Source organism: Empidonax traillii, unplaced genomic scaffold (genome assembly GCF_003031625.1).
Source record: "Empidonax traillii isolate 1590-97213 ecotype Southwest subspecies unplaced genomic scaffold, ASM303162v1 scaffold38:size1800464, whole genome shotgun sequence".
Taxonomy (NCBI): domain Eukaryota; kingdom Metazoa; phylum Chordata; class Aves; order Passeriformes; family Tyrannidae; genus Empidonax; species Empidonax traillii.
In genome coordinates, this window is record NW_020955231.1 from 267,511 (window position 1) to 283,397 (window position 15,887).

Consider the following 15,887-nt stretch of genomic DNA (forward strand, 5'->3'; position numbering starts at 1 on the left):
GGTGGTTGAGGCCCTTTTGTGCACAGGCTGGTTTTGGGCAGTAAAGTTCAATAATAGATTAAAAATCTAGCCTATCAGTAAATCAAAGCCCAGTCAATTTGAAGCTGAGCAGATTACATCTCTGAGGAGACAGGATGTGACTGACTCTCAGCTGATTTCTGTCTGCAGTAGCTTGTGCTGGAAGCAGGGCAGTGTGATTAGGGTGACCCTCCTGTTTGAGCCTTCTCCGAGAAGGTGGGGTTGCTGCCTGTAGTGAATATCTAGAATTCTTCAAGAGGTAGCTTTAGCTTTCAAATAGAGTTCTAGTTTTGATTGGCTTCTCTTCCCTGAGGATGTTCCTAATGTTTTGAATAGTTACCCTGAGAATATCCTCATATCGTTTGGTTACCTAGTGCCTCTGTCCCAGTCTATTCCCCTTTATCGCCCCTTCACCAGATACGTGACCTATTTCAGTATGTTCTGTGACTAGAACAGTTGGTGTATAATTTCAGTATTGCTCCATCTCAGACAGACTGCCCCAGTGTCATAGTTGAGATTGAGGAACTGTTTGTTTTCTTTGTGTTATTAGGGGGGGAAAATCAAACTGAAAGCTGTATGAAGTAGTGTATGATCTGTTCGGGATCTCAGCATTTCACTTTGAGCACAATTTCATGTCCAGAAACCTTCCAAGTAAATCCATTCACTTGCTTCTGTTAATAATAATCGAATATGAGTTCTAAGAAAAAATAAGCTGTTGACTGCAAACTTACTTACCTATATAATCTCAGTTTTAATAGCTCTTGTCAAAATATGCCGGCACCTGAAACTGAGAAGAGCTTATTACTTATGCATAAATCAAGAGCGTTTTTTATAGTTGTCATTAGCACATGAAAATTGCTTCTTTGGCAATAAAGGACATTATTTCTTGATTGCTGCAGAAAGGCTTTTACTTTCCAAATTGGCTGCAATCTACTATTCTCAGTGGTTTTGAGACTCTTGTTCAGTTGGTCGGTCATTTGCAGAGGATTTTCTCTTGTGCAATGTTTCCTAAGTCTAGGGAGTATGTAGTTAGGCTTGATATATTTTAACCTGTGAATGCAAGCAGTACTTGGCATTAATCATAATTATTTTATTACTGTGTAGTTTTATCCAAGTTAGATTAAGGAGCTGTGGTACCCTGATTATAAATCACCTATCATACATTTGATTTCTTGTTTTATCTTTAATTTTGTACTACTTGGCTTTCTAATATTTGATTTTGGCGTCATATGAATATTTTCATTATTCTTATAGAAGGATACTCTTTACTGTTGACTGCAGTGATATAACAATTTAATTTTTTTTTTATCTGGGAATAATGAGATAGGGAGAGCACTCTAACACAGTGAGAGCTGGGATGGGGTTGAAGCTATGCCAGTGTGCTGTCGAAAATTTCCCTTCATTTAACTGCAGTTCGTGTTGCATTTTGCTCTTGTAGTGTTTGGTAGCTGCTTCTTCAATACTATCCTTACACTGTTACTGCTGGGTGCTTCTGAGAGCCATCAGACTTTGTATTCAGGATATCAGAGAGGGGCAGGAGAAGCAGGGAAGCTTCAGGAGAATGTTTCAGGAGCTGGCAAAGTCATTCCAAAATAGGTATCGCTTATCTCTGGGACCACATAAGAAAAGGTGTAAATGTTAGGTTCGACTCAGAAGGAAAAATTCAACCTTTCTGCCTTCCTCCATTGTAGAAATGATGAGATAGTGATGCCAGAAGAACAGACAGGCCTGGTGAAGGAAAACTATATCTGGAATGTCCTGCTACATCGTGGTGCCACTGATGAGGGAATATTTCTCCATGTGCCTCCTGGAAGCTATGATCATGATCTCTTCACCATGACATGGGGACCAACCATTGCAGCACTTTCTTATGTTTTTGACAAGAGCTTAGAAGAAACAATAATCCAGAAAGCTATTTCTGGTTTCAGGTAACTCTTGCATTCATGAAGACCCAGAAGAGTAGAAGGTGTGGCCGTTGGGTCCTGTTTATGTGCTGGAGCTGTCACAGTGAATATCAACTGTTACTTTTCCTAGCAATTGAAAACCATTTATTGTGACCTGCAGTCCTTTAGTTTTGTTCTGTCATTTGTATCTATTCATCCCATCTTGGCCTCTCTTGGTTGCCACTCGCTGTTTGGCTTGACTGTTGTGTTGTAATAAATCAAAGTGCCTGGGGTACATATTTCTAAACTCCAACATGGTTGCATTTAAAAGACCTACTGACATAGTTGAGCTGTTTAGAATTGGGTTGGGGGAAATCACTCTTAACTTGCTCAGTGATGTTGGCAAAACCTGTGTATATGAACAAAACCTTTCATGTATGTGAGGTCATGGCTGTGGTGGAACGATATGGGGGATTTTTCTTTTTTCTTTCCCAGATGACCAGTATTCAAAAAACTTGCCACCTATGAGTAACTCTATTGGAACAGTCTTTGGTCATGCTTAGATCCACACCAAATAACTCCTTAAGCTCTGTTAGTGCACTGCTGTGGCTGTGATCTCTTGGAACTAGACCTTGAACACTACCACCAATCCCTGCAACTCTCTCTTACATCAGGAGACTGGGTATAATGCTCAGGTGAAAGTGGTCTGTCTGTTTAGACTCACTTCTTTAAAGAGATCCGTGCATCAGCACAGGCAAATATGAGAATCTATTGGTAAGCACTGAGGTTATTTGAAGGATAATAGTAGACTTCTATACAATCAGCATTCATTATGAGTGGGTGGAGAGGAGGGTCTCTGATTAGCTGTCCTGCAGACAGACTTGTCTGTGCTTAGTACATTATTTTCTGTTTTCTTCTTTCCCCAGGAAATGTGCAATGATTTCTGCTCACTATGGCCTTAGTGATGTGTTTGACAATCTCATAATTTCTCTCTGCAAGTTTACAGCCCTCAGCAGTGAGGTAAGTTTGCAAGGAGGGGAAAGAAGCGTGACTTTAGTATATTGGAGCTCTCTTTCTCTGTTAAGCCTGTAATATTTAATTATTTTAGTTATTATGGTGTCTGTAGGTATCTATCAGCCCCTGCCTAGAGTTTTCTGGAGGAAGCAATGGAAAGTGTGTAGTGAAGTGAGACTGCCATAGGACAGGTTCAAATATGCAAATTTCCTTCTACTCACTCACAAGTGGCAGTTTTTGCAGAAACAGAATGCTTTGATGTAGAAGTGTTTATTTCACCTGCTTGATCTGAGGAGACTTAAATCTTCCTGTGATCCCAAGCAAGTTTATACATTTCAGATATTGACTATTTAGTTAAAGGGCTTATGCAGTGCCAAGAGGGAATGTTTTGAGAGCTGTACTTCCAAAGTGTAGGGGCTGTGTGTGGATTCACAGCATAAGCACAGAGGGATCAGAAAAACAAGTGCTTTGAATTGTCAGTTAGTGTATGGAGTCTGGTAATAAGATCGGCTGTCTGCCCCACTTTTGGCAAGCCCCAGAGACCATTTCCCTGGGTTATACTGTGAGAATAAATTCGAGATGCAGTGGTTGGTGTAAGTTTTTATTGCCCAAATCTGTTTGTGTGTTACAGCATCAGCCTGTTTGTCCCCAAGGTGTTTGATAGACAGTATGTGACAGACCATGCTTTTTTTACTAAGGAGAAGTTGACAGCAACTCCTGTAAAGGGTCAGAAGTCACAAAGAATCTCACAGCATTGCTCTCAGAACCAGCACAAGACCCACAGTGAGCAGAACAGAATTGCCACACGTAAGGGAAGCAAGATGATTCAGGACTGAAAGCATGGGAGTAAAAATGCCAAGACAGGTGAATATTTTAAATCCCTTAAAGGGATAGGAGAAAGGGAACAGTCCTGCAAATTAATGCAGTTTGTGGAACTAGGTTGTAGGGAAATGGAATGGTTTGGGCCACATGTTTTGTATCACTTGCATTCTGGCATTTGTAACAGTGAAAAAGTGCTAGTTTGACTCTTGAGAGACAAAGAAATCTAAGCACCGAGGTTGCTTTAGATTCTCTCTTCCTCCACAGCTCACAACAGTAAAGATGCAATACTTGATCCTCTCCAGGCATACCAGACCTCAAGACTACCAATAGATAATACAAACAGAGCAATGTCTGCCAGGAAACAACAGTTTGACACAGATTTACACAGTAGAAGCAACTAGACAAGCCCTCAGATGCACCAGCTATTGCCAGCTGCATCCCATCTAGTTGCGAGACTGGAATCTGGAGCAGTTTGAGGTCTGTGTAAATTAAGCAAGCATGTCTTTTGGTGATGGCATAGAATAAAGGACTTCTGGATTTGAAGAAGGCTGAGTTCTTGTCTTTGGCCAGATTCCAAGTACACCAATTGCTTTCTGCTGTCCTAAATTCCTGTAAGGATTGGAGACAGTAGTGGAATAAGACAACTGAACAAATACCTAAAGACGGTCTGGTGGAAAGGCAGAAGGAGGGGCCTTATTCAGAGGACTGAGTAGACAAAGCAAAGAGCAGCTTTTAGGAAACAAAGGAGAACATCAAAGTGTCACTTAGCAGCTCAGCACTTCCCAGGTCAGATCATCCTGGTGAGTAGGCATCTTCTCCACGCACTGCATTTGCTATGCACGGCCACTTTGGTTGAAAGAAGAGGAATGGAAAGGAGCATGGAGGGGGATTATGTGATGTAAGAAGAACAAGTGCCCTTCTTTATGATCCACATTTAAGACTCATACTGACTCTGAATAAGTAGTAGCAAAACTTGTGTGCATGTTGTCTCCCACACTTGTGTGTGTTTTAATTCAGTGGTTGTGCCTTGTTACCACAGTGCAAAATCAGGCATATTGCTGTTTGTACTTTGAGACTCCAGTAATGTATGTGTTCATGGGGTTTCCCCATACCAGTGGAGGAAAAAAAACAAATTGGTTGTGACATTCCTGCCAGATTTTCAGATTAGACTTTTAATGGACTTTGCCTCTAGATCAAAGACCCATTTTGATAACAGTTTGGCTGAAGCAAGGACTAGTTTTTCTGAACTTCAGATCTGAGATTGAGAGAGTCAGTCCATCCTCTCTGATGTCTTCGCTTCCATTCTTGATGGGGGAGTAAGTATGGATTTTGTCCACATAAGCAAGAGAACAGCAAAGCCCATCTCTTGTCAAAAGGAACATTGCGATGACCTTAAGTAACTGCAGAAACATGCAGCATGTTAGTGTCTGATAATAGCTCACATGATTACTGGTGGTTTTTTTCTTGTTTTGGCAGCATATGCTTGCTTGGTTGCAATGACTTAGCATTCTTCTTGTATTTTGAAAAGCTGTGAGTGCGTTGAACAGATTATGAGGATTTGTGATCCGGCAGTTATTAGCAGAGATACTTGTATGTCAGGATCCATCACTCTTACTTTGTATCTTGCGGTTAAGTAGTGGTAGGAGTAACTTTGCAAGTCAGAAATGCTCTTGGCCCTAGTTTCCTTCTATAACAGCAGAACAATGTAATTGCTGCTTCCAGAGTAAATGTGGCAGTTTTTGTAGAAGGCATTGATCCTGAAATGAGTTTCTGTAGCAGGATAATTAGAGAGTTTTCAGCAAGTACTTTCAAAATATTCTGTGTTGTTGTCATTCCTGGGGAGCCTATGTCTAGGTGGTTCAGTGATTCAGCTTGTATCAGGTAAGTCATCTTGTCCTTGTTTTTGTGCAAAGTGAATATGAGCTGAGGAGTTATCCAAGCATCAAACAGAGAATTGTTGTCTTCCATAACGAATTCTGAAGCATCTGCCCTAATTTTTGTTGAAAAGAAAACATCTCTTTCTGACTGATTGCCACCGCCTCTTCTTTCCTGCAGTCTATTGAGAACCTGCCCACTGTTTTTGGAAGTAATCCCAAGGCCCATATTGCAGCAAAGACTGTATTTCACTTGGCCCATCGCCATGGTGACATTCTGCGAGAGGGCTGGAAAAACATCATGGAGGCCATGCTACAGCTTTTCCGAGCAGAGCTGCTGCCCAAGGCCATGGTGGAGGTAATAACTGAAGAGTTAGAGGAGTGGGAAGTGCTGGCTTTTCACAGAGCCAATTCCAAGAGGAGAAGACCTCTCTTGTGAAGGCCTCACTTTAGTAAAATGTGTACAGAGCTTGGAAGCCTGTGAAGGGTAGAGTGCTCGAGTTATGTGAAGCTTCTTTCAGAGGGTTTCATTTTTTCTCATTTTACAAAAACGTTGAATTTGAGAAATTCCAACATTTATTTTACTTGAACACATTTTGAGTATTGTGTGAAGAAGGACATGTTTATAGGTATGAAGTATTAGAGCACAGCATTGGTGTTGCCAGATAAGAGTGACACTTTACTGACGGGCTAGGGGAGTGAAGAGCTGGTTTGACTGCATACACTTCAGTTCAGTGTAGTGTTTCATCCCTAAGAGAAACATCATGGGGCTGGGGGGAAGGCTACAAAGACAATTGGTCATATGCATGTTATGGTCTGTATTCCAGGTTGAAGACTTCGTGGATCCTAATGGCAAAATCTATCTGCAGCGTGAGGAGACACCGTCTAACCGGTGAGTGGTGTAGATATCCCAGGAAGTCTTTTTGGTACCAAAGGTGGAAAATAATATGGTTTCTTGCTTTCTTTCTTACTGATGCTGGTCTCCTCTGATTTGCAGTGGTGAATCAACAGTACTGAGTTTTGTTAGCTGGCTCACCCTCAGTGGGACAGAGCAATCTGGTATGAGAGGGCCATCTACGGAAACACAGGAGGCAAAGCGAGCGGCTTTGGAATGCATAAAGGTAACATACAGGCTGCAGAAGAACCTGCTTTTTTTCTTGGTGACAATACTGTGTGGGTAACAGGCAACAGAAGCATAAGTATACATGCTGCTAAGCAGTATTGCAGGTAACAGGGAACTTGGGAACTGTAAGAAACTATGGAGGAACGTATCTGGATTGTCAGGTAAATGTGCTGCTCTGTACACATGAAAAAAGGAATGACTCCTCACAAGAGGCTGGGATCTGCCCTTGGCGTCATAGTCCTGTATTTGAAGACAAATTAATGACTAATCTTTTGCAAGACAGTGTTAAAGCATATGGTGCCAACAAAATCTGAACCTGGGGGTTCACCGGTGTGTGGACTTATCTATCAAAATCTGTCTAGCACAGATCAGGTCTGCTAAAAGTAATTGATGTTAAAGAGTGAACTAGTCGGCAGGAGTTTTTCTCCAGTTAATTGTGTTAAAGCCACTATCTGTATGTTTCCTGTGAACATCATGTGTTTCTGGAGGATCTGTTTGTATGCCATCCACATCCCCCAGATGCACTGTCCTCTTTCCTGTCTTTTGCAGCAATGTGATCCGGAAAAGTTGATCACAGAAAGCAAATTCCTCCAACTGGAATCCCTCCAGGAGCTCATGAAGGTGAGAGAGATACTGGGCAAGGGACTGGAGTGGTGATAGAACAAGTATGTTAAGCATGATTGTGGATATGGGCTATGTACTCACCTAGCTCCTCTGTCCCAAAGGAGGTCTTGAAACTATTTGGGATATGAAACGAATCATTAGTTCAGGTGTTAAAAGTAACTTCTGTGCTGGCAGCCGTAAGTTGGTAGTAGAAGAAAACATTAAATTGTGGAATGCATTCTAAAAACCTTGAGCACTCTTGGCAAGTGTTTGAAAGTATGTGAAACTCTGTGTAGGAGCTTAAAGTTTTTCATAGTTTCGGGTCTGCTGTGTACCTAATGAGAGCATTCTAGAAGGCCACTCTAGAGGCAAGAGCTGTACAGAAATATTTGACTATGTCACCCTGCATAGTGTGGTACCTGGCTGCTGTGGGAGATGTAATAAGGCTGGACTCATTAGCCTTTGGGCTAGAGAAGCTCATCTCTCTGGGGGAGTGTTGTCTCAGTTCTGGGAGAACATTTTGTTCCTACTCCTATTATGTCAGGAATTTTCCTTTCATATGCAAGCTGATGGCTTGAGAGGAATAGCTCCTGTATTTGTAGTCATTCCTACGTATGTCTCCTTTTTCTGTGCTTCACATATTATTAGCAAGAAGCTGTTGGATCCTTCATCTTGCATAATAAAAAAAGATATCTTTTTCCATATAGTTAGTTTGACCTCTGCATTTTTGATAGACAATGCATGACCTCACCAGACAGTTAAATGCAGTTTTGCCCAGACTCAAAGCATTCTGTTGGTTCTCACCTGTTCGTCCCCCATTTCTGGGAGCTTGTGATTCACAAAAATTTCCTGGCTCTTCCAGGCTCTAATCTCTGTGACTCCTGATGAGGAGACGTATGATGAAGAGGATGCAGCCTTCTGCTTGGAGATGCTTCTGCGGATTGTTCTAGAGAATAGGTACGACCTTGAAATACATGCACATTCACTGCAGCGTCCCTGCTTCACTGCAGCTTCTGCCTGGGTTCAGGGAATGAGTTCCTTATGTGCCTGGTTTGCCAGCTGAAGCAGCATGTGGCTGTAATTTCAGGGCTTAACAATTCTACTCTAGTATGTGCAAACAGAATGGCTGTTAGCTCATGAATTATTGCTTGATATTCTGAAATCTGAAGAATATAAACTAAATTCCAGAAGGAGAATTCTCCCACCTGATTGCTTTGCAAGTAATGAGTAAGAAATTTGACAGCTTTGTTGTTTCTGTGTGTCTAGTTTTATATCTCCTAGCTGGAGATTTTTCATTGATAATAAATACTGGGTTGATTAGAGTTCTGGGAGAGGTAGCTGGATCCTGCTTGTCTCACTTTCTTTCATCCTACCCTTTCCCTCCTCCTTGCTGTGGCTAGGGACCGTGTGACCTGTGTCTGGCAAACTGTCCGAGACCACCTTTATCATCTCTGTGTCCATGCAATGGAGTTCTGCTTCTTGGTGGAGAGGGCAGTGGTGGGGCTGCTGAGACTGGCCATTCGACTCCTCCGTCGAGAAGAAATCAGTGCACAGGTAAGAGATTTTTGAAACACAGTTACTGGAGGTGGTTTGTGGCTACGCCTGGCAGCACAGGAAACCAGCTGCTATTAGGTGGACCCATATTTAACTTTCTCTGCTGCAGCTGACAACCATAAACATTTTTAAGTAGCTCTAAATAAATGAAAGGGTAGATTGTTGGAGAATGGAGTGTAAGTAATAAAGTCTGTTATTCTCGTCTCCTTCTCTGGCCAGGTTCTCCTCTCGCTACGTATCCTCCTTATGATGAAGCCAAATGTGCTGTCCAGAGTTAGCCATGAGGTTGCCTACGGCCTCCATGAACTCTTGAAGACCAATGCTGCCAACATTCACTCCGGGGATGACTGGTACACGCTCTTCACCCTCGTGGAGTGTATTGGGTCTGGGGTGAAGCCGCCTGCAGCCCTGCAGGTTACAGCAAGGGCAGATAACGACACAGGTAAGACAGACCAGCTTTTGCTCGGAAATCTGATGCCTGCCTGCCAGATAAGCAGCTGCTTCCTCAGGCTTTTCAATTAGCAAAGGGGACTGCAAGAAAACAAAGCTGATATTAAACTACATTAGCAAGATTAAAGACCAGCACCTGCTGTTCACTCCTACCTCATGGTCTGTCCCTGTCTCTACTCTGCCGTCTCTTCCTACTCAGTGAGCAGCAATCCAGGTGCTAGTCCCTGGGGGAGCAGTGGGAGGAAAACTGATATCAGTTGTAGCAGCTGTAGAAGGTCTTTGATCTACCCAAGGAGCATTTTCTGCTGGTTGTGGTCTGGTGCCTTGGGTACTATAATCTCTCATCTGGGCATGTAATGTAAACCCAGCTGCTGCTCCTGTCATACTTGCTTCTTTTGTGGGACTAACTCTTTTTGTCCCCATTTTAAGGATCTCATAAAGAGAGTTGTTATTTAAAATTCTATTTCCAAATCCATTTGTATTAATAGTGCCTGAACCATTCCCACAAGAGCAACCCACTATTTCCCACTTCTCTTGACTGTGTTAAAAAGATGGTCTTTTCAGCAAATTGTTCTGTTTTGCTTTAGCCAGCTGGCAGTGTATTTGAGACTGATATCTTCAGACTTCTAAAGCAAAGAGCAAGAAAAGATTTTTTCCAGAAGGCTTTGTTTTCTTTCTAGAACTTCTTGCTAGGTCTTTATGCTTTATGCTAAACAGATGGGAGAAACACAGTTTTGTAAAACACTTATGGCATTTTCCTTCTGGGTTAATGCTGGGCTGTCTTCTCCCATCTCTCTCTTTTCTTCTCTCTTTTCTTTTTTTTTTTTTTTTTACTGCTTCTGTCCCTGCTGATGGAGCAAACTGCTTGAGTTTGAACCTGCACAGTTCACTTGTGCAGGTGAACTGCTTGATGTTCACCTTGCACATCAGAACATTAGTTCTCTTTACCTCCTGAAAATGCTTGGTGCACTGTGTTCACAGCAACTCTCTCTGTCTTGGTGAGTTTCTAGATAGTGCATAATAATGGAGAGAATGAGTTTTTCCTCCTAAATAACATTATATCAGTAGCTTACATTTGTCCATTGCAAAGACTTCTGTATTGGGGCATGTGAAATTTAAATGTCAGGGAAGGTAGATCTGACAGGTGTGGAACATGCTAATGTAGATTGCTGTTCATTAAAAAGACCTGTCCAGTATTACTGTGGAGCTGAGTGTCCCCAGAGGGGTCATGTAATTCCTATGTGAGTCATTTAATTCTGTGCCGTGTTTTTGGAGTTGTCTTGGCTGAACTTAGCACCTCTGGTAGTTGATAAAGTTCATGGTACATCTGATTCTTCCCTCAGGGTTGAAGTATTGGACTTCTTGCCCTTTTTAAATCTGCGGTCAGGCTGACAAGTGACACAGGAGAGGATGGAAAGTTCCTTCCCTCGGGAGGAGAAAGCAAAACATGCCTACAGGGGAGAAACAGGTCTCACAGGAAGAGAAGCCTGGGCTGGTTTCCTCCAGGGCCCACTAATCGTTCCTGTCTGATGCTGATCTGACTAATCTGGATTGCTTCTCCCTTATCCACAGCTACTCTTGCAAGCTCTTGATTTGGCTGAGCTAAATCCCATGCCTTTTGTTTTGCAGGTGCTCAGTCAGACAGCGAGGTCTCCTCCTCCTATCATCCCAGTGACATGAGCCTGGACCGTGGCTACACCTCTGATTCCGAGGTGTACACGGACCACGGGAAGCCCGGCAAGATGCATCGCTCGGTGACAGATGTGGATGTCATGAACAGCGGCTGGCTAGTGGTGAGTACCCAGTGGGCTTCTGGTGCCCCAAGACGACTACTCCTAGCATGGCTGTGAGCAGAGGGTGTGGTAGGGGGAGAAAGAATAAGACAGTAGAAAAGAGTGCTAAAATGAGCTGATAATATAAAGGGAGGATGGAGAGAAGAAAGGTTGGAGGCAAATGAGGAAGAAAGAGAAACAGACCCTACAGAACCATTATCTGTTGGCTTGAGAAGAAAGGCCCTTTCTGTATGTGAATGAGTTGCTGCTTGTTATGCTACCTTTTCCTGCTACCCTCCTGCTGTGCCCTGCAGGTGGGGAAAGATGACATTGACACCTCCAGATCCACTGCTGGGCTCAGCAGGCTGGGTCCATCTCCTCTCGTCAACCAGTACAGCCTGACTGTGGGGCTGGATTTGGGCCCACATGACACAAAGTCTCTCATGAAGTGTGTGGAGTCCCTGTCCTTCATCGTGCGAGATGCTGCCCATGTCACACCTGAGAACTTCGAGCTGTGTGTCAAAACGATACGTATCTTCGTGGAGGCGAGCTTGAATGGGGGTAAGATGGCCCTTCACGTGGCAAGGATTGGGCTTGGGGTGGCCAGTCAGCAGGAAGTGTGAAGTGTACTGTCAGGGAATGAGTCCCTAGACACCAGAAAATGGTCTATTATGAGAAGAGTGTCCTGGCTCCTGCTGGCAGCAGGGACCTTATTCTTACCCTCTTCCCTGGGATGGAGGGGAGGTCTGGAATTGATATGGAGGTAGCAGTATCAGCTCTTGCTTGAAGGTTGTCCCTGAGGGGTGCTGGGTCCCCTACAAGCAGGTAGTGGGCATTTCACAGGACAGGGCCGTCTGCTGAGGATATCAAAAGGTGGCTGCTCTGTGTGTTGAAAGGCAGAAAATTTTGTGGTGGACTGTGTATATGATATGTTGCTGCCTTTTATTTTCTAGGCTACAAGTCCCAGGAAAAGAGAGGGAAGAGCCACAGGTATGACAGTAAATCCAGTCGGTTAAAAAAAAAGCCAAAGGAGAGCTCCACACGGCGATCCCGGGTCTTGAGCCAGCACCAGGCACACACACACAGTGATGAGGATGAGGATGAGAGCATCCCTGCCAGCTACCACACTGTGTCTTTACAGGTTAGTCAGGACGTAAGTATAGCAAGGATTTCCTCCTCTCCTTTCCCATACTTAGGGCTTTTCTAGGTAATTGCTGGGATTCTTTATGGGGCAAGGGAGGGCTGCACCCTGGGTTAGTGGGCACTGGGTGACAGTGGATCAGAGGGTGGCTCTGGAGGCATTGTGTGGTTCTGCAGTGAAGAAGGAAGACTGCAGTTTGTAGTAGCAAAAGCAGAATAGCAATGGAGAGGGAGATCCTCTGGAAAGCAAGGAGGAGGTCTGAAGCTGTGAATCACTGTAGTAGGTGATGGATGTGGATACAAGGGCATTTGGAGGCATGAGGTTCACGTAGGATTAGCAGGGAGTCTGGCAGGGTATCTGAGCTTGTGGAAAGGGGAAAGCCCTGTGTGCTGAGGCACTGGGATTTCAAGTAGAGAGGACTGAGCTAAGGGAGTAATTGCTCTCCAGCTGGTACTTCAAAGGTGTGAAGGCCTGCTGGCTGTCGGGCTGTTGGGTCTCAGTTCAGTAGTAAACTGACTAGAGTGCTGCCATGTGCCCATACGGAGCTGTTCTGAGGGAACTTTGCATGTGCTTCATGCCTTTTTTGTTAAAAAAAAATGTTGCAGAGAGTTGTTCCTGGACAGCATGAATTGCTGGGTTGATCCCTCTGCCTGGGAGAGTCAATACTGTATGCCAGGAAAGAGTCCATTCTTCCTTTTGGCGTGACTGGAATGGTGGTTGGAATGACTCAGATGGGATTGACATGGTGACTGAACTGAAACAAATCTTGTTGAAGATGCCTGGCACTTGACCACTTCAGGAGGGCACAGACAGCAGGGCCTGGCACGGTCTCTATAGCTGTGCATGATTATGTACATACAGAAAGCAGGGTTCAGTAGCTGTGAGCCTTTTAACATTGGTTTGGAGAAGAGCAGAGATCAGAGTTGCTTAAAATTTTTAAGTCCTGTGTGTTTCTTACGATGCCATGTACTTGCAGCTCCTGGACCTCATGCACACCTTGCACACGCGAGCAGCCGGCATTTACAGCTCCTGGGCGGAGGAGCAGCGACACCTGGAGACGGCAGCCAGGAAAATCACAGCGGATTCCCGAACACTGTGGTCCAACTGCTGGTGTCCTTTGCTACAGGGTAAAGCCGGTGATGAGAGCAAGCAGATACACTTCCAAAATAATGGCAGGAAAGTTGATGAGCCAAGAACTAACTGCAGAAGGCAGGCAGAGGTTGTTTTTAGGGTCTCTTGTGATTGACAAAGAATTTGGATCAGATTTTGAATGATATCTTTAGCAGGAGTTAGCTGCTAGCATGTTTCTGGCTCTGACAGTAGATTGTGGCCTGGAATTTTTTTCCCCAGATCTTCATTAGACTTCTTACCCTAGACTGGGGAAGTAGGCATGTGACACTTTCACTGTGGGCTTTGCCCTGAATCCCTCTCTTGCAGGTATTGCCTGGCTGTGCTGTGATGCCCGACGCCAGATACGGATGCAAGCACTCACTTACTTGCAGCGGGCCCTCCTGGTACATGACTTGCAGGCCCTGGATGCCCTGGAATGGGAATCCTGCTTCAACAAGGTAACTTCCTGGCTGGGCTGGGCATGTAGGCAGGAAAGTATTGTTATGAAGAGCAAAGCTGTGTGCAGGAGTGGAAGAATGGTATTCTTCTTCGGCACTGTCTTCTTGAGCAGCTGGTTCACCACAGCAGACAAGATGATCCTTACTCTGGTCTTGTGAAAAGTTCCTCTCTGCTTAGGTTTCTGACAGAGCCTTTTGGAGTACTGAAGTGGATCCACTCATGTCCACTTCCCATTGCTTCTCTCATGCTCTCTGCTTGAAGCCATCAGTCCCAAAATCCAGCTCTATTCTGGAACATTGTCTGGGCAAATCTCATCAGTCATTTTTCAGCTCTAAAACATCAATGTGTCTGATCCAACAGGTGCTGTTCCCACTGCTAACCAAGCTACTTGAGAATATCAGCCCAGCTGATGTTGGTGGGATGGAAGAAACTAGGATGAGAGCCTCAACACTACTCTCCAAGGTGAGCACACTTCTGCTGCCTGAAAGCTCGTGGGAAAACATGTTCCTCAAGGAAACCAAACTCAGCTGTGTTTGCTTCTCAGCATCTCTGATTTGGATAGATTCAGGGTGATAGTTTGACTGTCTTTAGTGCTGGGCTTCTCCACCAGCTTCTGCTGCTGGAATGTGCCTTCTTTCCAGAACTGTATCTGTGATCCTGGTCCTTGGAGGTGTCAGGAAAGAGTTTGTGACTTAATGATGGAGAGAGAGAGAGAAGTATTTCACCCAACATTAGTTGAAGAGAGTCTGTTCTCATGGTGAAATGATGCATGTCACAAGCTGATAGTTCTGACCTGAGGCAGAGTCTGGATGGGCTGGAAGTCACGGTGATGCAGACTGCAGGGGCCTCTCACAAAGGAGACAAGATCCAGTCCTCCACAAATGCAGCTCAGAAGAGTGGAGGCCTGTGGCACCCTCAGGCCAGGCCTGTGCATGCTCCCAGCCTGCCACAAGGACAGGAAACCCAGATTTGCAAGACTGGCTTGTCGAGATGTGAGCAGCAGCCCTCATATTACTTGTTGACAGGAGCTGTGTTTTTTCCTAGGTGTTCCTTCAGCATCTCTCCCCACTGCTCTCACTGACCACCTTTGCTGCCCTGTGGCTCACAATTCTAGACTTTATGGACAAGTACATGCATGCTGGCTCCAGTGACTTACTGGTAAGGTGCTGAATGTGGTACTGCAGTGCTTTGGACAAAAATTCACCACTTCTAACCTTCTGAATTTGAAAGATGTTTTGGTTTGATGCATTTTTTGGATTTTTTTTATCTTTTAATCCTTCCCAAATCATTTTGTTCCATGGTTTCTGAGCTTTTTTTTTTTTTTTTGAGCTTTTGTTCATTGCTATGTGTCCATTCTTTGTGTCCTGAGGAGTGTCTCTGATTATAGCTGGAGGCCATTCCAGAGTCTCTGAAGAATATGCTGCTTGTAATGGATACAGCTGGGATATTCCACAGTGCTGATTCACGGACAGGATACTCAGATCTCTGGGAGATCACTTGGGAGCGCATTGACTGTTTCTTACCTCGGCTGCGGGATGAGCTCTTCAAACAGACAGTCATCCAAGGTATGAGGGGCTGGGAAACCTTAAGAAAACATATTTGGGCCAGTGCTTGCACCTTGTCCAGCACGCAGCTGCCAGAGCGCCGGGAAGCTCATGAAATGATAGTTGCAGGAGGCTGTGGGAGCTTGGCACAAGAAAGGCAAATTGAGGGTGGCAGGAGTGAGCAAACTGGTGTGTGGTCTCACTGCATCTTTTGTGTTCCTAGATCCTGTCCCCAACATACCAGTGGAGCAGCAGCATCAGAAATCAACAGTGTCTGCCCTGCCCCCTTCTCCTGTGGGGGATGTGAGATCAGCCACCCACCTGGCTCCTTTGGAGAAGCCTGGTGAAATGAGTGCCAGTGGTGAGTCCTGTTATCTTTTTTCTGGAATCATGTTCCCAGCATGGTGGCATGGATCTGCTTTTCCTTGCTTTAGCATCATCTGTGGTGACTGGGCCTCTAGTGTTGTGAACTGCTGTGCTTCCAAATGGATAGGTTTTGGCCTTCTTGCTGAGGTTGTTG

The 15,887-nt window shown here is 44.5% G+C and overlaps 1 protein-coding gene across 5 annotated transcripts in view; it reads left to right on the forward strand.

Annotated features, from left to right (window-relative positions):
* Positions 1-15,887, forward strand: part of GBF1 (golgi brefeldin A resistant guanine nucleotide exchange factor 1) — a 107,207-nt gene that overhangs the window by 89,481 nt on the left and 1,839 nt on the right. For 4 of the 5 annotated variants that reach the window (XM_027878052.1, XM_027878053.1, XM_027878054.1 and 1 more), the window contains 18 exons: positions 1,710-1,946; positions 2,828-2,921; positions 5,793-5,969; positions 6,439-6,503; positions 6,609-6,732; positions 7,284-7,355; positions 8,200-8,294; positions 8,738-8,891; positions 9,111-9,333; positions 10,971-11,134; positions 11,428-11,674; positions 12,067-12,266; positions 13,231-13,381; positions 13,692-13,822; positions 14,184-14,285; positions 14,868-14,981; positions 15,211-15,388; positions 15,591-15,728. In XM_027878052.1, coding sequence (XP_027733853.1) covers positions 1,710-1,946; positions 2,828-2,921; positions 5,793-5,969; positions 6,439-6,503; positions 6,609-6,732; positions 7,284-7,355; positions 8,200-8,294; positions 8,738-8,891; positions 9,111-9,333; positions 10,971-11,134; positions 11,428-11,674; positions 12,067-12,266; positions 13,231-13,381; positions 13,692-13,822; positions 14,184-14,285; positions 14,868-14,981; positions 15,211-15,388; positions 15,591-15,728 — 2,666 coding nt within the window. The remainder of the gene's footprint in view (positions 1-1,709; positions 1,947-2,827; positions 2,922-5,792; positions 5,970-6,438; positions 6,504-6,608; positions 6,733-7,283; positions 7,356-8,199; positions 8,295-8,737; positions 8,892-9,110; positions 9,334-10,970; positions 11,135-11,427; positions 11,675-12,066; positions 12,267-13,230; positions 13,382-13,691; positions 13,823-14,183; positions 14,286-14,867; positions 14,982-15,210; positions 15,389-15,590; positions 15,729-15,887) is intronic. The other variant, XM_027878056.1, reaches the window with a different exon arrangement.